Source organism: Uranotaenia lowii, chromosome 1, assembly GCF_029784155.1.
Source record: "Uranotaenia lowii strain MFRU-FL chromosome 1, ASM2978415v1, whole genome shotgun sequence".
Taxonomy (NCBI): Eukaryota; Metazoa; Arthropoda; class Insecta; order Diptera; family Culicidae; genus Uranotaenia; species Uranotaenia lowii.
Window position 1 is genome coordinate 25,473,002 of NC_073691.1, and position 19,943 is coordinate 25,492,944.

At 38.5% G+C, this 19,943-nt stretch overlaps 1 protein-coding gene across 1 annotated transcript; it reads left to right on the top strand.

Annotated features, from left to right (window-relative positions):
* Positions 1–5,377: 5,377 nt before the first annotated feature.
* LOC129758629 (uncharacterized) lies at positions 5,378–10,645 on the top strand. Its single transcript, XM_055756171.1, has one exon. It carries the CDS (start codon positions 5,378–5,380, stop codon positions 10,643–10,645), a length of 5,268 nt encoding a protein of 1,755 aa, XP_055612146.1.
* Positions 10,646–19,943: the final 9,298 nt, after the last annotated feature.

The window sequence follows — 19,943 nt, forward strand, 5'->3', positions numbered from 1 at the left end:
TGACTCTCAACTCTTTAGTTTTGATTTTCGACTCTCATTTGATGATTCTCGGCTGTCGACGCTCGGCTGTCGTCTCACAGTGGTAGACTCTCAGCTGTCGACTCTTGGCTGGCGACGCTAAGCTGTCGACTCTCGGATGTCGCCTCTTGTCTATGGGCTTTCGGTCGTTGACTCTCGGCTCTCAACTCTCGACTCTCGACTCTTAGCTCTCAATCATTGACTTTTAAGCCTTAACTCTTAGTTTACTTTATTCTCGATTCTAGAATCAATACTTTTGACTCTCGAATCTAAACTCTTGAATTTGGACTATCGACTCTTAAGTATTGACTTAAGACTCTCTACTCTCGACTCTTGACACTTGAATCTCGACACTCGACGCTCATCTCTCGACTCTGGACTTTCGACCCTCGACTTTTTACTCGTGGCTCTCGACTCTCAACTTTCGACCTTCGACTATCGACTTTTGACGTACGCAACTCTCAACTCTTGAATTCCGACTCTACAATCGACTCCTGGCTCATGCACGTAATTTTCGACTTTTGACCCTCGCTTTTTGACATTTCGCAATTCGTGATTGTTGCGTATTCGCACCCGAGTCTTGACTTCGACTCTTGACTCTTGACTTTCGGCTCTCGGCTCTCGACTTTTTAAACAACCAGATAAAAATTCAGTAATCTTACAAAATCCTCACATCTGAGTCAGTCTAATGTGATTTGATCCCTTAGCTCCCTAACGAGGCGTTGAAAGATGGAATCAAATAAAACACTAGTCCTCAGAACTCCAAAGTTCTCCCTTTAAGTTGTCCATAACATTCTCAAGCTGATGGACCAGCGTTTTCCGGGTTTTCCCGGGGATGAACTGCTTTTGGTGCTGCTCCGGCTGCTACTGGACTTAATTAATAATTTTATTTTCCTGGGTTCCTGGGTCCCGGTTTTTCGGCAGCCACTTCCTCTTGCACCGGAACCAAAATTGACCGTTTGGGGATCGTAAACGGATCGTAATGATGGCGGTGATAATCATAATAATAATAATGGGGGGATGATGATGACTTTGTTCCAGCAACGGCAAGCTGCTCTGTTCCCTTTTCGTTTAACGATGGTCAGTCATTTATTGATGAGCTTGGTTTGTAGCTCCTGTAATATAATGAATGCGAAATTTTCACGGAAGAAGTAACTCGAAATTTCCACTTTACGCTTGATTGGATTGATGTTTTCCACGGGAAAGGATCCGAATCGGAAAATTTACCCAGCCTTCCAAGTGGGATTTTACATGTACTCAACCTATCCGGAAAAGCGCCCACGGTTTTCCGGAACGTGTCCTGTCAGTAAGCACGCCTTGACAAATGTTGAACCAGGGATACGGGGAAAACAGACACAGAACAGAAAACAGGGAAAGAGAAACATATTGACTTGTGTCTTGACACTGCGTTTTCCCAATGATTTATGTCGATTTATGTCTGCCACACTTTCGGCTTCTGTAACTAAGTAGAAGGATATGGGTACATAAAAAAGAAAATCAACAACAAGATCACTGACAGTCGACATGGAAAAGCGTTGAGGCCATTTGGATTTATTCGATTCACATTCGATAACATGAGGAATTCTTCAGGAGTGATGGTGGAAAATCGGGGGTGTTTCCAGGCTATTTTAGGGACAAGGAAACTATTTGGAAGTTCAATTTTAATTTAATATTTAATGATTTTCTGATCATATTTTTTCGATTTATTATACAATTATATCTTAAATGACTTCTGAAGGTCAGAAAACGCATTATAAAGTTGTGATCCCAAATTAAGCTCAGAACGTCGAAAAAACGCTTCTAAAGGCCAGAAATCGCATTTTAAAGTTGTGATCCTAAATTAAGCTGCGTCTGCTTCACATAACGAGACTTTCTAACATTAACAAGGTTTTTAAGTAGCTAATTTTTCCTCTAACCTAAATGATCGCTCACATCAGTGAGACAAATTCTCTATTCCATTGCAGGAAGCAAAAGAGAAACCGATGTCATTTTCATCACTCCCACAAAACCGAAGAGCCTCTTTTGAGAGACCAGACAACATATCAAGAAGGACAGGGACACAGCTGCTGATATTCCAGACGATCGACTGACATCCGGTCTCTTTGACTTGTAACTTTGACTTGTTGTTGTATGTATGGTCCTCCTTGTCCCGGATCCGAAAATCTCATGAATCAGTCTGCTGGGCCAGTTGTCAAGCTGTCTGTCCGTGAAATCTGCGACACATTCTGCTAACAAGATGATGATAAATCGGTAGCCGGTGGATGTTCTCGTCCCAGTCATCCCAATAGTGAGATGCGTTTGTCGCAGTACGCAATGATGTTGGGAATTTTGGGGCTTAACCGAGCTCGGAATTGGGGCTTTAATGTGGGTTGAGTTGCCTGTGTGGAAAGACCAAATTGCAAATTTGTCGATTTGAAAATGAGGTTACCCGAGAATCTTCCTGAAGGACTAAATACTGCATTGATTAAATCGGTTTCTGTCGTCACTTAATAACTTGGTAATTAGTCAGTTGAACATAAATTAAGAATTCAATATCTTATCTTGACAATTTTAATAAGTTTCATCCTTTACTTTCATTTCATCGAAAAAAATCGCAAAGGGTGGGTCATTTCTCATTTTCAGGATGATTAATGGCTCTAAACCATCTCATGGCTTTGTATTTGCTTTGAATGCAGCAAATTGAAAACGATTGAGCATTTGGATTACCATTTCACTGATAGAAAAAATTCTGTGGTTTTTTTTCTTTTGAAAAACGGCTGTTCAGTTTCAATGCGAAGTAAAAATCCTGAATGATAGAAATTTATCATTTTAACCCACGTTCTGTTTGGCACAAAATTTGACGGGAAAAAATGTATGCGTATAATACGTCCTTCCTCTTCAATTAATCAAAAGTAACATTTTAGACTCCCTCTGGATAAGGCAATCTATCGGATTTCCCTTGGGTTATGTTAAGGATATCTCTCATTTTTTTTTTCTAAGCATGAACGTTGCGTATTTTTTTTTTCAAAAGCACCTTTCTTATATCACAGGTTTTTTTTATGAGATAGAATCTGAAAAGTAACAAAAACATAATCTTTAACCCAACCTATACATTCAGTTGAGAACATTCTTGTATGAATCGAAAAAAAATATATCACATTTCCTCTAAACCACATTAAAGACTATAGAAAAAGTATTTGTTAAATGAAATCGCCAAAAATTTGATCAAGTTGAAAAAGGAAAATGGAGACAAACTTGTTTTAAAAAATGTTGCAGCAGTGGAGGAGTACAAAATTGGCAAAATGATAAGAAAATTGTATTCAAGTTGAATCAAAATTGAGCACATGCAGGGAAAACATGGAAAAAAAATTAAAAATGATTTAAAAACAGTAACAAACATTGGGGAAACATAAAACATCATTATCATCAGAAAAAAGTAGGCAAAAAAAATGGTGACAATACAGATCGGCTTGTCCAGTGAAAGGAAGCGCAATTTTATTCATCTGCTCCCCCAAACAGCGTTGTCAGATTGCAATCCGCTCAAGTCAATAGGTTCGACGAAAATCGAAAATTTCCCAAGCAACCAAAAGTCACATGTTTACTTTAATGAAGGCATTGAAAGCTGCACATTGGCTGACACAGGTATTTAACTGCCGAATTCCATTAAGTGATCTTTATGTACTCATTATTGAACTTGAAAGTTGCAAAAGTGATTTATACGTACGTTGTACGGGGCTTAAGTCACATAAAGGGCATAAAAGTGCTCAAAACGGGATGTGGTAAGTCACCAGAAGTGCATTCAGGTGCTTTCACCACTTAGAGTTTTAGTTTCAGTTAGAACAACATCTAGGTGTGGTCTTGTGGTAGTGTGTTCGATTCTCACCACGAAGGTCGGGGTTCAATTCTCAAGCCGAGCAACTTTTTTTCAATAAGTAGGTAATGTGGTTATTGAGTGACCATTCTGATGCGATATATGTAAGAATGTAGGAAAGAAGCAATTGAGCAATTTGTCGAGTTTAGAATCCGGCGCGTGGCATCATGGCGGCACCATGTACAGAACACAGTAAATAATCAAGAGACGGTGATATGAACCGATGCCAAGGGTGCAGTTGAGATAGATAGAGATTTTTTGCTTATTTAAAAGGCCGTTGGGAGCTGAAAAGAAGATCATTAAGACTTGTTTTTGAACTTGAAAGTATCAATAAGAACTTAACTGCATAGAACGTACTTCTTATCAATGATGGAGCTGAGTAAGCGTTTTTGTACCTGTTTTATGGGACTTTTGGTTGCTTGTGTTACTGGCTTTGGCAAAATGAAACTTGGAAACCTTTTTTTTTGGTCGTCAGGTAGAATTTTCGTTTATCCGCAGAATCCCTATAATTTTTTCGATTATCCGTAGGAAATCCGTAGCAAATGCTGAAAGTCCTTGTATTTAGAGCATCGATCCGTAGCTCCGTAGGAATCCATAAAATCCGTAGATCTACGGAAAAATCCGTAGATCTGACAACGCTGTCCCAAAGCTGTGCAGAGAGAGATAAATCCCACTTTAAATGAGCGTTAGTTTGTGTTCGTGCATGCACGAAAATGAGTAAAAGTTAGCCTCAACACCTGAAGGATTTTTTCCGTGCAGTTATGAAGGCAGATGTTTAGCAGTGGGCTGTACTCGGTGAATGCTGGCAGTTGTTCGGGAGCTAAGAAACAAAAGGAGAAACCAAACAAAAAGAGGAGTTTCCGGCATCCCTAACTTATAAAAGGCCGTTCGGAAAGTCAGGTGTTCCTCTTTTGGCATCACACTGGAGACGTCATCATCGAGCCGGCGAGCATATGTTTACATCCAACGTGAATTCATTGTAGTGAAAGTAAAACTTGTTCCTGTGAAATTAATTTAGTTAATAATTAGTTAGTGTAATAAAGTTAAGTAGATTAAATAAACTGCCGTGAATTAAGTGTACTGAAAACCAAAAAATAAAGTGTACTTACCTGGAAAAAGGAAAATCGACCTACCTGAATTGAACCTGAAAAGAAGAACCATACTTACCTGCCCGAAGGAATTAATATTTACCTGCCTGAAGAGATTATTACTTACTTGAGCGCCGCCTGGAGATCCATCCTGCTGATACGTTTCGCTGATTCGAAAGGTACTTCCATATGGTCCTTCGAACCGGATGCCCGTCGAACTCCGAGCGTCCGGAACTTTTACAATAACGGAAGACAATCCCTTTCATCACGACGTTGCCCTATTTGGAGTCCTGTTCCTGTAATTAAAGAAATACAAGGCAATCGAATTGCCTCAAGGAGGTAATTATAATTCCTTTAATCATTAAAGTGTGTCGTTTGTGCTCCGCTGGTTATTTGTTTTCCAGACCAACCAGCCTGTGATATGGCCACCGAGCGACGTATAAAGTCTCTGAAACTGCGCATCCGCAGCTTAGAGACTTCTTTCAATCTCATCAGAGTTTTTGTCAATAACTATGATGACGAAACTCACGCCGTCGAAGTCCCAGTACGTCTAGAAAATCTCATCGCGCTCTGGACGGACTACTCTAAAACCCAGGCCGAACTCGAGGCCTCCGATGTCGACGATTTAGAAAGCATCGAGCAGCAGTTTAAGCAACGCTCACAATTTGAAACTGAGTACTATCGTGTGAAGGGATTTTTGTTGGCAGTTAATAAAAATGCTTCGACACCGTGCCCTCAGCCTGCTCCCTCAAATTCGCATTTCCCTGCTTCCTCTCATATTCGGCTGCCAGACGTGAAGCTTCCTGTATTCAACGGCTCCCTAGACCAGTGGCTAAACTTTCACGACCTGTTTCTCTCTCTGGTGCACTCTTCTGGGGACTTGTCGAACATACAAAAATTCTACTATTTACGATCTTCGTTGAGTGGAGATGCTCTCAAACTCATACAGACTATTGCGATCAGTGCAAACAATTACCCCGTAGCCTGGAACCTTCTCGTAGAGTATTTCCAAAATCCATCACGCCTGAAACAAACCTACGTCGACTCTTTATTTGAATTTTGTCAACTCAAAAAGGAATCAGCTTCTGACCTTCACTCTCTGGTCGAAAGGTTTGAAGCAAACGTCCGGATTCTTAAGCAGCTGGGAGAGAAAACCGAATATTGGGACGTCTTGCTTATCCGAATGCTGAGCATTCGCCTTGACCCAACCACCCGTAGAGATTGGGAAGAATTTTCATCATCAAAGGAGGGTGCAACATTCCAGGATCTTGTAAGTTTCCTTCAACGAAGAGTCACGGTCCTACAAAGTGTATGCAACAATCTACCAGAAGTTTCGTCAGTCAGAAAACCAGTACCACGTCCTACACTCGTCAGCCATGGGGCTACTCAGTCCAACTTTCGCCAATGTTTCGCCTGTTCCGACCACCATCCGATGTACCAATGTCCGGTTTTTTCCAAAATGACCTTTGAGGACAAGGAGAAGTTAGTTCGTCGCCAACAACTTTGCCGGAATTGTCTGCGGAAGGGTCATGTAGTTCGGAATTGCTCATCGAAGAACACCTGCCGGAAATGCCGAGGGAGACACCACAGTCAGCTTTGCAGTGAAGCGCCTGCTGCTGCTGAGCGCATCAAGCCACGAAGTGAATCCAACGCAACGACGGACCCCATTCCAACCAGCGAAGCTTCTTCTTCGCTATCAGCCGCAGTGCACGCCCCAGTTACTGGTCGAAAGTTGAATAAGGTGATTCTCGCAACTGCAGTGATTAATTTAGTCGACGATCATGGTAATAACCACTTGGCAAGGGCACTTCTGGATTCAGGAAGCGAGTGCAGCTTCATCACCGAGTCATTCTCACAGCGACTTCAGATTCAACGCAAAAGGGTCCATCTCTCAATATCCGGCATTGGCCAATCATCAACGCAAGCTCGCCTGAAACTTCGAACTACAGTACGGTCTCGAATTTCCGGATATTCAACTGTCGTAGACTTGCTCGTGCTGCCTAAGCTTACGTTGAATCTTCCCTCAACCACGATGGACATCTCAAAATGGAACTTTCCTGAAGAAATCAAGCTTGCGGACCCAGCCTTCTACCAAACTCAAGCCATCGACGTGGTCCTGGGCGCTGAAGTGTTTTTCGACATTTTCAAATCTTCAGGTAGAATCTCGCTAGGTGAAGGTTTCCCGATGTTGGTGGATTCGGTCTTCGGCTGGGTTGTTTCCGGGAAGGTAATGAGGTCGAATAATATCAACGCCATTTCCTGCAATGTCGCTACTGTTGCGGAGATTCATCGGTTGATGCAACGCTTTTGGAGCATTGAGGAGGAAAACGGGGCTGCGTGTCTGTCGGCAGAAGAAGCAGAGTGCGAGAATCATTTTCGTCGAACGGTACAGCGTTCTCCAGATGGCCGGTACATCGTACGATTACCCTTGAAGGAGGCAGCAGTCAACATTGGTGACAACCGCAGCACGGCATTACGGCGATTTTACATGATTGAATCTCGTCTTCAACGCAACCAGGAGCTTCGGATTCAATATCGGGACTTCATGGCCGAATATGAAACCTTGGGTCATATGCAGCAAGTGCTAGGCGAATCGGAATCCAACTCTTCCCGGTACTACTTACCTCATCACCCGGTAATCCGAGAAACCAGCTCCACTACCAAGGTCCGCGTCGTTTTCGACGCGTCGTGCAAATCAGCAGCGGGAAAATCCCTGAATGACGTGCTCATGGTCGGCGCAGTAATCCAGGATGACTTAAGAGCTATCATTCTGAGATCCAGGCTTCATCAGGTGATGCTCATCGCAGACATTAAACAAATGTATCGGCAGATTTTGGTTGATGACAGAGACACTCCACTCCAGCGAATTTTTTGGCGGAATTCTCCAGAACATCCTATGCAAACATTCGAGCTCAAAACGGTAACCTACGGCACGGCCAGCGCACCATTTCTGGCCACCAGGGTCCTCCAGCAGCTAGCAGACGACGAAGAATCGAACTTTCCCGAAGCAGCTAAGATCCTCAAGAGAGATGTCTATGTCGACGACCTATTCACCGGTGGAAGCTCTCCAACGACAGTAGCGGAACTGCGAACTCAGCTTGACAAGTTGTGCAGAACAGGTGGATTTGAATTCCGGAAGTTTGCCTCCAATGTTGAATCGGTTCTTGACGGCGTTTCTCCTGAAAGGCGTGCTATCCAATCCTCGGTCGAACTTGCAGCAGACCAGTGCATCAAAACCCTGGGCCTACACTGGGAACCAGCAGCCGACAACTTGCGGTTCCACATTCAACTACCAAAGCAACCTCCAGACACCCTCATGACCAAACGAATTGCTCTTTCGCAAATTGCCCAGCTTTTTGATCCCTTAGGATTGGTTGGACCAGTCATCGTAACTGCCAAGATATTCATGCAGACACTGTGGGGCCTTACATCTGACGAAGACAAACCTTGGGGCTGGGATCAACCGCTGCCAGATTCTCTCTCCAATTATTGGATCAAGTATTACTCTCAGCTGCCCCTGCTTGAGCAACTGAGAATCCCTCGATGTGTTGTGTTGGCTGAGCCAAGTACCATTGAATTGCACCTTTTTTCGGACGCATCGGAGCAAGCTTATGGCGCCTGTGCGTATCTGCGATCGACCGACGCGTCTGGTAATGTTTTGGTATCCTTATTGACGGCAAAATCGAAGGTTTCACCCTTGAAAAAGCGCAGCATTCCTCGGCTCGAACTCTGTGGAGCACTAGAATCGGCTCAACTTTACCAAAAGATCTGCTCCGCCTTTGAATCGAAATTCACAACATTTTTCTGGGTCGACTCAACTACAGTTCTAGCCTGGCTGAAGGCCAGCCCATCAGTGTGGACTACATTCGTCGCTAACCGAGTGTCCAAAATCCAGCTGGCAACGGTGGGCACTTCTTGGAACCATGTGGCAGGGCAGCAGAACCCTGCAGACCACATCTCAAGAGGCATCGACGCTGAAACTATTCTCGCGTGTGACCTTTGGTGGAAAGGTCCACAGTGGTTGCAAACCGAACAATCCTCCTGGCCTGTCAAACAGCAAAATCAATCGTTCGAAACGCAGTTGGAATCTCGATCAACCCCGATTCAACTTTTGACATCAACAGCTGATCCTTCATTCATTGATCTGTTCGTCGAACGATTCTCATCGTTCCAACACATGCTACGGGTAACGGCATTCTGTTTCCGGTATATTTCAAACTGTCGGACCAAAAGGACGAAGCAGCAGAAGTTGTTTGGCACTTTTTCAAAGACGGAAATTCAAAATGCAGAATCAGCGCTCATTCGTCTTGTTCAACTTCAGGAATTCCCCAACGAAACAAGTGCTCTACGTGACTCAAAGTCCATTCCCGTTAAATCCCGACTCCGGTGGTTTACTCCTTTCCTAGATCAAGATGGAGTCATGCGTGTGGGTGGCAGACTTGATCGAGCATCCTTGACATACGACAGTAGGCACCAAATCCTCCTCCCGTATCACCATCGTTTTTCTGCTTTACTTGTCCAATGCTATCATCAACGAAATCTTCATGCGTCACCACAATTACTCATCGGACTACTTCGCCTTCGCTATTGGATAATAGGGGCCAGAAATCTGGCCAAAGTAGTCGTACATCGCTGCACCATTTGCTTCCGAGCTCGGCCAAAATTGGTTGAGCAATTTATGGCTGAGCTGCCCAAGGAACGAATCACAGCCACTCGTCCCTTCACGGTGACGGGGGTTGACTATTGGGGCCCAATTATGCTGAAACATCCGCATCGTCGAGCAGCACCCACAAAGGCATTTGTTGCAGTTTTTATTTGCTTCTGCACCAAGGCTGTACACATCGAATTAGTATTCGATTTGACAACAGCCAAGTTTATACAAGCATTGCGACGCTTTGTATCTCGCCGAGGCCCTCCGTCGGACATCTACTCCGATAACGGACGGAACTTTCTCGGGGCTAAAAACGAGCTCAAACGACTCATCCGCCAGACTGAACATGCGCAGAAGGTTGAACAGGAGTGCGCTGATTGCCACATTAGATGGCACTTCAATCCGCCCAGAGCATCCCACTTTGGCGGGCTGTGGGAATCGGCCATCAATTCCGCCCAGAAACACTTTGTCCGCGTCGTACGTGACCATTCATTGCTCTTCGATGACATGCAGACACTCTTGAATCAAATCGAATGCTGCCTTAACTCCCGGCCTCTTGTTCCCGTAAGCGATGATCCGACTGACTTCGAGCCACTCACGCCCGGACATTTCCTCGTTGGGACTTCATTAAAGGCTGTTCCCGACGAAGATCTGAGCGAAATACCATTTAATCATCTGAGGAAGTGGCAGCAAGTACAAAAATTGTTCCAGGATCTGTGGCGAAGATGGCACCTGGAATATTTAACGAAATTACAACCACGAAGCAAATGGGTGCACTCACCTGTAACTATTAAAGAAAACCAGCTGGTTCTCTTGAAGGAGGAAAACATCCCACCAATGCGTTGGCCGACAGCAAGAGTGATCCAGACACATCCTGGCGAAGACGGAATCATCCGAGTGGTGACTTTGAGAACGCCGAAGGGCTCCTGTACAAGACCGGTGTCAAAAATCTGCCTGCTGCCGATTGCATCATCGTCGGAGGAATCAAGTAAAACAACCGGCGATGAACAACCAACATCAGACAAGATTTCCTCTTGAAGCGAGCTCGTTTCGGATCCAGTCTAGAGATAACATTTATCCAAGGCACTTTTTTACTTGGATCAGGTGTGTTCCTGTCCAATCTCTGTATTCCCCTCAAATTTCGCTACTGGGTCTTCAAATTGCAGCACTTTTCACTTCCCGAGGAGAACACAACACAATCCACACAACATGTACAGCACAATACCAACCACATAACACCACCGTTCGAGTCGACGTTCCGGTTCCCGCTTGCAAACTTTCAAGGCACTATACTATTTGCAATCAGGTGAGCCCCTGTCCAAACTAATCACTTTTTGTTGAAAGCGCTACTGGGTCTAAAAATTACAGAGAAAACACGACCGAACGACTTCACAACCGACTGAGGCGAGACGGATCAATGTAAACAAACATTGGAATCATCAATCATCATCAGCACCACGCTTAACAAAGTTCACTCACTCCATGGAAAACCTTACTTCGCAGTCATCGTCAGAAACGTTGTTTCTGAAGGGGCCAGGATGTTCGTGCATGCACGAAAATGAGTAAAAGTTAGCCTCAACACCTGAAGGATTTTTTCCGTGCAGTTATGAAGGCAGATGTTTAGCAGTGGGCTGTACTCGGTGAATGCTGGCAGTTGTTCGGGAGCTAAGAAACAAAAGGAGAAACCAAACAAAAAGAGGAGTTTCCGGCATCCCTAACTTATAAAAGGCCGTTCGGAAAGTCAGGTGTTCCTCTTTTGGCATCACACTGGAGACGTCATCATCGAGCCGGCGAGCATATGTTTACATCCAACGTGAATTCATTGTAGTGAAAGTAAAACTTGTTCCTGTGAAATTAATTTAGTTAATAATTAGTTAGTGTAATAAAGTTAAGTAGATTAAATAAACTGCCGTGAATTAAGTGTACTGAAAACCAAAAAATAAAGTGTACTTACCTGGAAAAAGGAAAATCGACCTACCTGAATTGAACCTGAAAAGAAGAACCATACTTACCTGCCCCAAGAAATTAATATTTACCTGCCTGAAGAGATTATTACTTACTTGAGCGCCGCCTGGAGATCCATCCTGCTGATACGTTTCGCTGATTCGAAAGGTACTTCCAGTTTGTAAACACATAAAAGTGAGTAGGAACATTAACATCCACTGATGAAAGGAATTCTTTTACCTGGAAAAATCTATGGTGCATTGCGTTGAGGAGAAGTCTGAAAGCTAACACAGTTTTTTTTGTACGTTTACGAGAAAAAACGCTGCTTTGCGAACGCTACCTCATGAGGTTCAAGGTGTCTTGATTTTTCAGTATTTGTCCTGATTTTCGAGGGACTGTTCTGATTTTTCAAAAACTCTTGAACTGTCCTGATTTTTGAAAAATGGTCTTAACCAAAGGAAAAAAAGGAAAAAAAAATCACCTAAGGTTTGCCAGAGTATCTTCACCACATATCTGGGCCGGACAAATCTAGGCAATTTATCTAAAAACCTGAAAAAATCTGGGTGTTGTGCACGTCTTTTTAAATTTCCTTCAGGAAATGAAACGCGAACCAATTACTTTTGTTAACATCTGAAGCTGAACTGAAGCAAGATCCAAATAGGTCTTGTTTTCTCTCGCAATCTCTCTCTTTTACGTTTATTTTCTTGCTCTTCAAAAACTGTTATACTCAGTGATGCCACATTTAAGTTGGTATTTTTGAACCCCAAAAAAACCTTTTTTCGGTATAGAAATCCGAAAAATCACTATGAAAATCGGTATTTTAAGGTGATTGAAAATTGGTTTTTGGTAGTGATTCTGAAATCTGTTTTTTAATTCTTTTTCTAATAAATGGCTTATAATACTCTGTGTGTCGTTTTTCATACATTTTTTACTAGTTTTCCAGAGTTCATAGAAGGATTATACTATTCTTTCTTCTCTTTGATTATTTTTAGGAAACTTTTGCAAACTTTTGATTTTCATAATTAAGGCCTTGATGCCAAAAAGGGGTCTAATTGGATAAAGGCAGATTTCCAGATTTCAAGAAAAAAAACCCTTAAGCTGAATTGTACTTGCCCATTTTCCTAACGTTTTCAAAAAAAATGTATTTTGGTTCCGACATCATGGTGTTTATATTTTTTTTTTAAACTGACGAAATCAACAAATTTAGTTTTAAACATGAATAATCATTCCGTATTATTAACTCAAAATGTATCATTTTTGCTGTTATGCTCCTTTGGCTCTGAGCATGCGCGGATCTACGGGGGGGGGGGGGGGGGGTGATGGGGGTGATCACCCCCCCAAGCAGAAAAAAAATTATTAAAATGATCACAAATTTTTTAACTCAGTTTAGATGAAATATAACCTTTTCATGTGTCAAAATATCTTAACATAGACATTACCATTCTTACGCGTGCTTAAAAATATGCTTGAATTGATGCGTAAGCGTATGCGCATGTATAACTTCGTGTCGGCTTCGGGCGTGCGAAAAGGATAAAGCTTGAACTTCACTCTTTAAGGAATTTCCTTAAGCATGACAGCAGATTGGTTTTCTTTATTAATCGATATCCAGAGTTGTTGTAAGCGCCAGTTCCAGAAACGTCGAATGATAGTGACTAATTCTAAACGATTTCTTGAAAAGGCCTGAAAGAAGCGAACATTTATTTTCAAGTTGATCATAAAGTGTTTTTCTTATTTATGCATGTTTACCATGCTTGAAGGTTTTCTTTAAAAAAAAATTTCATTGGGCCCACAGATGAAAGTTTTCAATAATTGTTCTATTTTCGGCTAGAAATATTCGTGACGTTTTTCATTTCAGTAACACTTTTTAACTGTGGGAAAATAACCTCAAAAGCGATCATGTCCTTGAACGGATATCAACGTTTTGTTAACTAACATTTTGGAGGTTATTTTTCCTTTTCTTATCAGTATACGTAGGCAAGTGTGCGTAAGAACTGTCAAAGAAAACTCTCTAGTTGATATTATTTCCAGATGTAGCCACCGAAAATCTGATCGATCAAACTTTGCAGACATCCGGATCTGCTACCGTTAGTCTCTGCTTTCAGGAACATGCATGCCACCGAAGATTATAAGGAGAAGCATCGAACTGTTTTCAAGTTCTACTAGCAAATCTGACCTCCAGAATGAACAGACGTTCGCATCTGCTGCAGACCCATTAGTCTATGAAATAGATATAGGTGCTGTTTTAAAGGCTCATTCTAAACCTTACTCAACTATTGATGATATCACAAAGCTTAACTTTTTTACTAGACACTGGGTACCTCCACCACAATTTTCGTTTCCGTGTTAACAGTTTATCACCGCTGGTTTATGATTTTAATTTAATGATTAATGGCATTTCGGTGAATTATACATTCTAATAGGAAGAATTTCAAATGAAAGTAATGAAAATTATAGACGGATAGATTAGATTAGGAAGCATGAAAGGTGTTGAAAATGAGCCAAGAGCGTGATTTGAGAAAACTTCTTGCCGCACAAGACCATTTGTCCCACATCGTAGGGGAGAATGAGGATACTTGATCCCTGGGGATACTTGATTCCTTAGCTATATCTCGAAACTGGAATGTCTTACAAATATCAAATGTTCTAGGAAAATGTGCCAAAATGAGCAAAATAACAATGCTTGCAGTTTAAAAAATTTTAACAAAATAATTGTTTGAGTTATTAAACTTTGTTTGAAAAATTTCACAAAATGTAACTTGAAGATCTTTTTTCATCACTTTAAAATGTTCCTTACATGGGAAAATTATGAAAAAAATATTTGTTCCAAAAGATCAATCGTTTGAGCGTAAAATGAACTTCATAATGCCATATTTTCAAAGTAATGGATAACTCTCAACTTTTTTCAGGAAAAGTTTTCTAAAATGTTGATTATGGGTACAATTGATCCCCTAGAGTTGGGTATAATTGATCCCCCTTCCAAACGGCATATTCTTCTTCTGAATTGATCGTTATGATTGCTGATTACGAAATTACTAATATTTATCCAAAAACTAATATTTATCAAAGAATTGTCTGAAGAATAGAGCAAAAATAATTAATTTTCTCTTAATTATAAAAAATAGCGCCTTTAAGTATGCAATGTTATTAGCGTTGAGACAAAGTTATAGAATTTTCTTTATATGTCTGCTATAAATTGTGAAATGAGAACAAACATGACCAAAATAGTCAATTAACATTCTATCTAGGGGTTTTGTATGATTTTTAAACAAGGATTAGGGCTTCCTGAATAAAAGATCAAGTCTCCTTCAGTAGGGGATCAAGTCTCCCCTAACTTCAGAAAAATCGCAATTTTTTTACTCCCACGAAAATGCTTCTAGTTCATCAACGGGTTCAAGTATCGTTCTAATTTTTGGAGCATAAAAACTTGAAGTTACAAGCTATCAGAAAATGTCAAAGACGGCGAGTTGCTATTTTTTTCCAAAAAGATATGGTGAAAATAAGAAAAGGGGATCAAGTATCCCCACTCTCCCCTATTATTGTCTAGAAGAAGCAAAGTCGATAGGCTGACTTTGCATTGATCTATACAATGATACATGGATGGATCGAAGCACGTGTTTTTCGTACCCCGATCGGACTTTGCTTCTTCTAGACAATAATACGATGTGGGACAAATGGTCTTGTGCGGCAAGAAGTTTTCTCAAATCACGCTCTTGGCTCATTTTCAACACCTTTCATGCTTCCTAATCTAATCTATCCGTCTATAATTTTCATTACTTTCATTTGAAATTCTTCCTATTAGAATGTATAATTCACCGAAATGCCATTAATCATTAAATTAATTTTCGTTTCCATACTCCGAGCGTTTAAAAGTCGAAGTGCAAAACTCACAGCAAAAAAAACGCTGTAATTATTCGATAAGATATAAAGAGACGGATCTATTCAGCAAACCTCTTTAAAAAAAAATGAATATAATGATTAGCTATCTATATTTTATTTGTCTAGATACTTGCTCATTTGTGTTTTAAATGTTTACTGGTTTTAGATTGTTTTTTGATTCACGTCTTTAAATAGATATTTTAATGGAACTTCAAGAGAAAAATATGTAAAATTATTGAATAAATACATTGACGGGTTTCGATAAGTAATGAAGCAGCATACGATTTAAAATTGGAACTCAAAAGAGAAAACATTTCGATTAAATATAATTGAAACTTATTGTGTAAATGGCATTTTTCCCGAATATTGTAATAATTTCAAAATTAATAAGACGTAGTATTATCCATTAAACCGGAGATGCTCATTTGAGTAATTTGAAATCATGCTAACAGATTTATTTTTGACTGAAAATAAATAAAGTAAGATTTTCATAATTAAATTGCTTATGGATTTCTAATCTGATAAAATAAACAAATGGTCAATTCATATCCCAACAAGATAAATAAACGTATACAATACGTTATAAATACCAGTGAAAAAAAAAAACATTGGTCTGTTTTTTGCCTAAGACTAAGCCAGCCACAAACAGATGTACAGAATTCTATGATCAATTTTTTTTTTTAATTTACATTATTTCCATGCTGCATTATTTACATGCTGCTGAATTCTCTTCATCTTTATCATCAACATTTTTCCTGTCACAGTTTTTATTTTTCCCAATCACTCAAAAAATTTTGACCATATTTTTTGAAAATTTATTCAATCACCCCCCCTAGGAGCAATCTCTAGATCCGCGCCTGGCTCTGAGGGCCCTATTTAAAAAAATCGCATAATGAAAAGTTTTTGTTTATTTCTCAAACATCATAGAATATGTTATACAAAAGAACAGTTTTCCAACATTCTCAATGAAAAATCTGTTCTCACCCAGCAAACATAGAATCGCATTAAAAATGATAACTCAAGTCATAAAAAACGTTACTGCGAATCGTAATTCCAACTAACGCAAATAAAAGGTCGTAAAAATCGTTACTCGAAGTCGGATTAAATGGTTTAAATCGGTATGATAAAAAGTCCGCCATGTTTGCTGATTTTGAAGAAGATTTCGTACCTTTTTTTTTTTTTCTCCTGGGTGTGTCAAGTTAGAGAACAGCTTGTACAACCAGATAGCTAAAAATCAGATGGTGTATTTGCAAAAATTGCCCAATGATAGTGGCAGCAAATATTGTCGCTGGCAACCGTTCGCATGCGTTGAAAGAAAAAAAAACTTGCGCTCTCTTTCAATATGTATGAATATGGTGTCGAATATCGTCCAAATCGAATACTCTTATCGCTTTAGCCAAGAGTTGAGTATGTATATTGCCTCCACTTTGGTAGGTAAATGCTGTTTTTTCGAGTTTCATACGATCATTCTATAATGTATAATGTAGTCTGATTCTGCCTGATTTTTGTGAATGTGATAAAAATAAGTAGTAAGGAATTGCATTAGATACCATTGCCAAAGTGAAAATATTGAGCGACAACCAAAAAAAAATTAAAAAAGGTCATCACTACGAGCCAAATTTCAGTTACTTTGACGTATATTGATTTTTTTATTCACCAGTCCCTGATTTTTGAAAAAAAAAACGTTGGCAACCCTGATTATGAGTTTTTACATTCAAAGATCTATTCTCTTATGAGAGAGTCACGAATTCGAATCATAGGGAATTGACCATAAATCATGATGCATTCTGATTCCGAAGATTTATTTTTATATTACCACCAGTATTCTCTGCACCGGCCATTTGATTTCAAAATTGTCGACCAAAATCCTGGCAATGCCCTGGCAAACTTGGTCAAAACCCAGGAATTACTTGACAAAAATAAAGAAAAAATAAACTTGAAAACAATGTTTTTTTTTATCAAAAACTATCAGCAGATTTTAAATCGTATTATAGGCTTCCAAAAAAGCTTATATTATTATTTATGTATTTAAAACTTGTTCAAAAAAATTTGATTTTGAGGCATAAATAAAAATTTTTGCTACACAATTTGTTTATTTTTGTATGGTTTAACAAATAAAGTAAATAAATCCGGGTGAAATCCGGGGTTTTTTTTCAATAATATCCGGGCAACCGGGCCGGACCGGACTTTTCCCAAATTTCGTTTTAACTATCCGGGCAAACCCGGATTGAACCTGGAAATCTGGCATCTTCTGTTTAACCCATTAAACCGGTGGTAATCTTCGGTTCATGCGATATTTTATTGGCGTTTTTCGATATAAACTGCTGGCAAGTCAAGACGCTGTTCATTTCTGTTGCATAAATTAAGGCGTTAACAGCACATGTGTTTTGCCACCATTTGTGCAATTTAAGAGAGCTGCATGTAAAATCCATAAATCTAGTGGTGTGCTGAAAAATGCAGTTTTTCTTCGCGATGGCCTTTTCTTTGAAAACACAACCTGAGGTCTCTGGCTACTTTTGACAGTTATTTTCTCATGAAAAAAAAAAAAAACTAAAACTGCAGTGGTTGCCACAAGTAAAGATTTATCTAAAAGAATACAGATTTTCATTAAATATTTTTTGGACAGATTCTTCCACACAGAAGACAGATTTTTAGGATTTGGTTCAGATTAGTTTTGATCTCATCACTTGAAAAAAAATAGACCTCAAAGTACGGAAAGTAGAAAATTGAAACCAAATCGATTAACATTTTATCAAGAAAAGGCAGATTTTCAGATTTACCAATGGTGGTCAATCATGAGAAAACATATTACAGCTGAAGAAAGCTTCCGGATTTTAAAACAACTGTTTGGGTATTTTGATTAAAAATAAGTCTTTTGAACATATCCGGGCTATTTGATATAAAAACCTAACAAAATACGGCCATTTAATTTCTAAATTTATGCGAAAAATTTTGATGAAGTGTAAAAATTTACAAAATTGACAAAATTGACAAAATTGACAGAATTGACTAAATTGACAAAATTGACAAAATTGACAAAATTGACAAAATTGACAAAATTGACAAAATTTACAAAGTTGATAAAATTGACAAAATTTACAAAATTGACAAAATTGACAAAATTGTCAAAATTGTCAAAATTGTCAAAATTGACAAAATTGACAAAATTGACAAAATTGACAAAATTGACAAAATTGACAAAATTGACAAAATTGACAAAATTGACAAAATTGACAAAATTGACAAAATTGACAAAATTGACAAAATTGACAAAATTGACAAAATTGACAAAATTGACAAAATTGACAAAATTGACAAAATTGACAAAATTGACAAAATTGACAAAATTGACAAAATTGACAAAATTGACAAAATTGACAAAATTGACAAAATTGACAAAATTGACAAAATTGACAAAATTGACAAAATTGACAAAATTGACAAAATTGACAAAATTGACAAAATTGACAAAATTTACAAGATTGACAAAATTGACAAAATTGACAAAATTCACAAAATTGACAAAATTGACAAAATGGACAAAATTGACAAAATTGACAAAATTAACAAAATTGACAAAATTGACAAAATTTACAAAATTGATTAAATTGACAAAATTTATAAAATTGACAAAATTGACAAAATTTACAAAATTGACAAAATTGACAAAATTGACAAAATTGACAAAATTGACAAAATTGACAAAATTGACAAAATTGACAAAATTGACAAAATTGACAAAATTGACAAAATTGACAAAATTGACAAAATTGACAAAATTGACAAAATTGACAAAATTGACAAAATTGACAAAATTGACAAAATTGACAAAATTGACAAAATTGACAAAATTGACAAAATTGACAAAATTGACAAAATTGACAAAATTGACAAAATTGACAAAATTGACAAAATTGACAAAATTGACAAAATTGACAAAATTGACAAAATTGACAAAATTGACAAAATTGACAAAATTGACAAAATTGACAAAATTGACAAAATTTACAAGATTGACAAAATTGACAAAATTGACAAAATTCACAAAATTGACAAAATTGACAAAATGGACAAAATTGACAAAATTGACAAAATTAACAAAATTGACAAAATTGACAAAATTTACAAAATTGATTAAATTGACAAAATTTATAAAATTGACAAAATTGACAAAATTTACAAAATTGACAAAATTGACAAAATTGACAAAATTGACAAAATTGACAAAATTGACAAAATTGACAAAATTGACAAAATTGACAAAATTGACAAAATTGACAAAATTGACAAAATTGACAAAATTGACAAAATTGACAAAATTGACAAAATTGACAAAATTGACAAAATTGACAAAATTGACAATATTGACAAAATTGACAAAATTTACAAAATTTGAAGAATTGAAAAAATTGAGAAAATTGACAAAATTGATAAAATTTTAAATATTGACAAAATTGACACAATTGTTAAAATTTGTAATAATAAAAAAAAATGAATTTATTAATTTATTTCTATC